This window comes from Branchiostoma belcheri, unplaced genomic scaffold (genome assembly GCF_001625305.1).
Source record: "Branchiostoma belcheri isolate BF01 breed outbred unplaced genomic scaffold, Haploidv18h27 scaffold146, whole genome shotgun sequence".
Taxonomy (NCBI): domain Eukaryota; kingdom Metazoa; phylum Chordata; class Leptocardii; order Amphioxiformes; family Branchiostomatidae; genus Branchiostoma; species Branchiostoma belcheri.
In genome coordinates this window covers 604305-608439 of record NW_017802891.1, presented here as the reverse complement: position 1 = coordinate 608439, position 4135 = coordinate 604305, and the positions used below count along the sequence as shown (strand labels likewise).

The window sequence follows — 4135 nt, the reverse complement described above, 5'->3', positions numbered from 1 at the left end:
TTACCGTGTGAAGTGCACTCATTGGATACATCTATGCAAATGCAGACAACCGTTCCTGCGATAATAAAAATCGGACTGGACTGCGTTTTCCGCCAATTGGACTGGACTCCTTTTTTCCACCAACCCCTAAATGTAGTCTCAAGAGATAGATGGATGATAACTAAGCAGTTACTGTTACAGTAGTATTTTTGATAAATGGTAGCACTAATTTATAACATAAGGACATAATGTGATATCAGGAGAATTATTTATAGGCGCTTTGCTGGCATATAGTCTGCCTGCAATAAGAAGACCTTACATGTTACATTTAATCTAGAAGATTCTACCTGCACCCATTTATACTGGTACTGAGGCTACATGAGGGCTGCATGCCCTCAGCCATTTTAACTGCACCTAATATTAATCTTTTGGTTCAAATTTTACATATTCATCAGTGTATTGTATGTATCATAATTGGCACCTGAAAAGATAGATTTCTTTCACATTAGATTGTTGGCAGGATGTGCCCTTGATAAGCATTTTTGACTGGTGTAGTGTCTTTCTACAAACACTCAGCTGTCCATTAATGCCATCTTTAAACATATAATGTGTAGCTCTGTGTCATTATATGATATAATTGGACCAAATTCTATACGAAACCCTGAATAATAACTTTACTTTTTGTACAATTATGCATTGTTTTTACAATTTAGAGAATTATTATCAGGTATTATAAATGTTTTGGTGTTTTAGAATTCTATACAATTTCCTGAAATATACGATCATAAGAAATACAAATGTTAACAGTTACTGGAATCTACTGTATTTTTTTTTTTGCAAAGTGGGTAAATCCAAGAACCAATTAATTAAATTGGTGTGGCCTGAATTCTATGCATGGCAAAATAGTTTCGCAGTTCAAAGAAACTAGTACGTTTTTCCGTTTGTTAGTAGTAGTAATGTTATTAGTAGTAGGCATTCGTCGGTCTTACAAGACCATGGAGTACTTCATCTACACCCTGTACTTATCTTGGTTGATTTCATGAAAAAGGTCAACGTTTAGCGATGTCGCATTTTTGAGGCCAAAAATGCTCTTTCGGGCTCAGACGGGCAAACAGTTTTCGTTTGTTATAGATATGGTAAATGACAAAATGTCTTTTCTTTTTCCTTCCTTCTTTCTTTTTCCTTCCATTCCGGATCCTTCTTTCTGATTCAACTTTTTTGGGTTAATGAGAGATCTCACCCAAACCACCTGATTCGTGCAACTATTCTGGCCAATATTATTATTTATAATATTTGACTAATTTCAACTATTTTCCAGCAACACAATGGAGTCTGCTAGAGGCCACGGTCTGCATACAAATTACAAATGTAGCCTTAGTACGACTAAAGTAATTGCTCGTATGACAATGTTGCATAAATTATGCAGAGTAGGCCCTTCATTGCATAATTGCAATCTGTTAATGTTCCGCCAGTCCTGAATCACGTAATTGATGATAATTAATATCGATGGGCCATTTACACCGTACAAATCTGAGTGAAATAGATTGCATTCGCTAGCAAATGTTACCTGACCTTTCGTGTTCTAACTACGTGTACAGTCATCATTCCTCCCAATATCAACACAGGACTGTAGATACTAGTACATTACATGTAACGTTACCATGTCAGACGTTCATCCACGCTGGTCACACACTTGACAAATTCATAGTGCACGTAATATTAATATTAATAAGATTTCTTACAGGTATAAATTATCTTTTTCCCGTGATCAATCCTTACATATCTTCGATCATAGAGCTCTTGTTTTCATGGAACGCAGGGTTGGCAAAGGTCATTCCTGTCGTTAACGTCGCCTCGTCTGATTGGCCAAGACGGTTACGAGCGCTGATTGGTTGGTGGTAAATTTGAAAGTGGCAGACACGCAAGTAGCGACTCGGCGCGCGTGAGATACAAACAGTTTCCTGTGCTCCCATATTTTGAATTTCGTCTAAAGATCTTGGACTAAAACGTTACAGAAAGAAGACGTATTCAACATGAAGCCGACGTAAGTATATAGTTTAACTACATCTCTTTGTATTACTTATAGTATCTCGCCGTGGCGCCGCAGCTAGCGATGCTAGTCGGCCACACGAAAACGTAAACTGATAAAATTTTGTCTACATTTTTTCATCAAAATCCGTCGGAAATTTTCTGTGCTATCAAAAAAATGTCCTAACTAGAAGGTCATTAATTTTATGTCCTGGCAAAATATTGGGATTGACTCCACAAGTTCGTGTTTTTGTTTGTGTTATCGTCAAACTCGGGTTTTTGCTATGCCCCCCTCCCCTCCCAGCGAGTCACATAGAATTATAAATTTTGGCAAATAATTAAAATTTACTCGACCACTAACTTCACTACGGGAGCCACTTTTATATATAATATAGAATATATATATGTAATATACTTAACTGGTATAATAATTTATATAAAAAGATGCTCCCTTAGTCACCACGGCTAGCCCACGATGCATAGAAAATGTTGTAGTGCTTGGACTGTTTTTGAACTCAATAATTTGAAGGTATCAAAATTATGTTGACTTATAAAAAGTTCCAAACTGTTAGCCTGCTTACCATCCTATTTTGTATGTATGCCGTGGCTCCAATACTGACGCTCGAGCTCCCTACCTGCCTACAAATAGGATGGCACTAGCCGTGGACGACTCTGTAACCCTTTTTGCATGATAATATACTCCCGGCATTATCATGCAAAAAGGGTTACAGAGTCGTCCACGGCTAGGATGGCACATATGTAGGCTACCAAACTGAAGCCGTACAAATAAAATCAAAAGGTTTCACTGGGATTTAGATCCGATGTGAAAACTGCACAGAGATTCACAAGGTTCATGATGTCATATGTATACCGGAACTGCAGGTCTACTTGATTTAGAAACAACATAATTATTGTTCATACTTCCATACATATACTATATCATTATAACTGTATTTCAGTCGGGGCAAGACTCCGAAGAAAACACCACGGCGACCCCAACAGACCAACAAGGCGAAGGACCCAGTTGAGGTAACATGTCCTCAGTCATGTGTGCTTCCAGTTTGTCACTAGTGTAGGCTATTAATGAGCATAGGGCCTAATCTCCAAGCAGATCTTTCGGTGGCAAGACAGTATCCATTGGCCAGAGGAGTGTCCATTACTTGCATTAGCCACCGACTAATGGACACTCCTCTGGAGATTATAGGGCCCCCCTATGCTATGAGTGTGATTTGCTATCTTTCAACCAGCATAGAGGTTTTTTGGGGGAAGAACCTTACAAAAATCTTGCAAAAAATTAAAATGTAACTTTAGAATGAAGCTATAGTGAAGGGAAAACCTTAACTGCACAAAATCTGTCCCTCAAATAAGTGAGAAATAGTGTCTCGGGGGTTGTGAGTTTCAAAAATGTTGGAAGAATACCAGACTCCCTGCTGTGGTCATGTTTTTTGGACTTACTAGTATTTAATGCACGACTTGCGCAGCAAAAGTTGCCCTCAGTCTGTACCTGCATCCTGGTGAGAACCCTGATTGAATGTGGCTAAGTAAGAAATCTCCACCTTTCCATTGAGCTCAGTGGGATGTAAGAACATTTTCCATCTAGGATTCGTAGTAGGAATTTTCAGACAAAAATGATCATAAGCAGAGTAGATCACAAGTTGCAAATTGTGTTTATATCATACCCAGGCCGCGATAACGTTCAATAACGGGTTCCGGACCGATCCGACTTGCGGCTGAGCCGATACCTCAGGCGATACGGAATACCCCGTGTTGTATTTTATATTGATTATGTGTACATTATCAGGTTTACTGCCGCCTGAGGCCTCCCAGTGATGACCAGACAGACTTGTGTGCTGAGGTCCTCAGTGATGGAGTCCTGCTGCTCAGGCCATCTGAGGTCTGTATTTTAACCTTTATTTTCTATGCTTGCATGTAGTGTTAGAAATACCCACCTGCAGTCTGCAGTTGCAGAGACATTTTCAATATTGCAAGAAGAAAAATTAGGCAACTTGCAATTTTGCAGGCTGAAAAAAGTCTTGGGGTGCCAGGGTTCTCCCCAGAAAATTTTAGTATGAGGGAGGAAACTTACCGAGCACACACTAAGCGACGCGCAACGCTGGGGGGGTGGTCC

The 4135-nt window shown here is 39.4% G+C and overlaps 1 protein-coding gene across 2 annotated transcripts in view; it reads left to right on the top strand.

Annotated features, from left to right (window-relative positions):
- The first annotated feature begins 1861 nt into the window (after nucleotides 1-1861).
- LOC109465030 (kinesin-like protein KIF23) overlaps nucleotides 1862-4135 on the top strand; it is a 32020-nt gene continuing 29746 nt past the window's right edge. For both annotated transcript variants that reach the window (XM_019762154.1, XM_019762153.1), the window contains exons 1-3: nucleotides 1862-2023; nucleotides 2967-3036; nucleotides 3809-3901. In XM_019762154.1, the coding sequence (XP_019617713.1) occupies nucleotides 2013-2023; nucleotides 2967-3036; nucleotides 3809-3901 (174 nt within the window). In that variant the 5' untranslated portion in view covers nucleotides 1862-2012. The remainder of the gene's footprint in view (nucleotides 2024-2966; nucleotides 3037-3808; nucleotides 3902-4135) is intronic.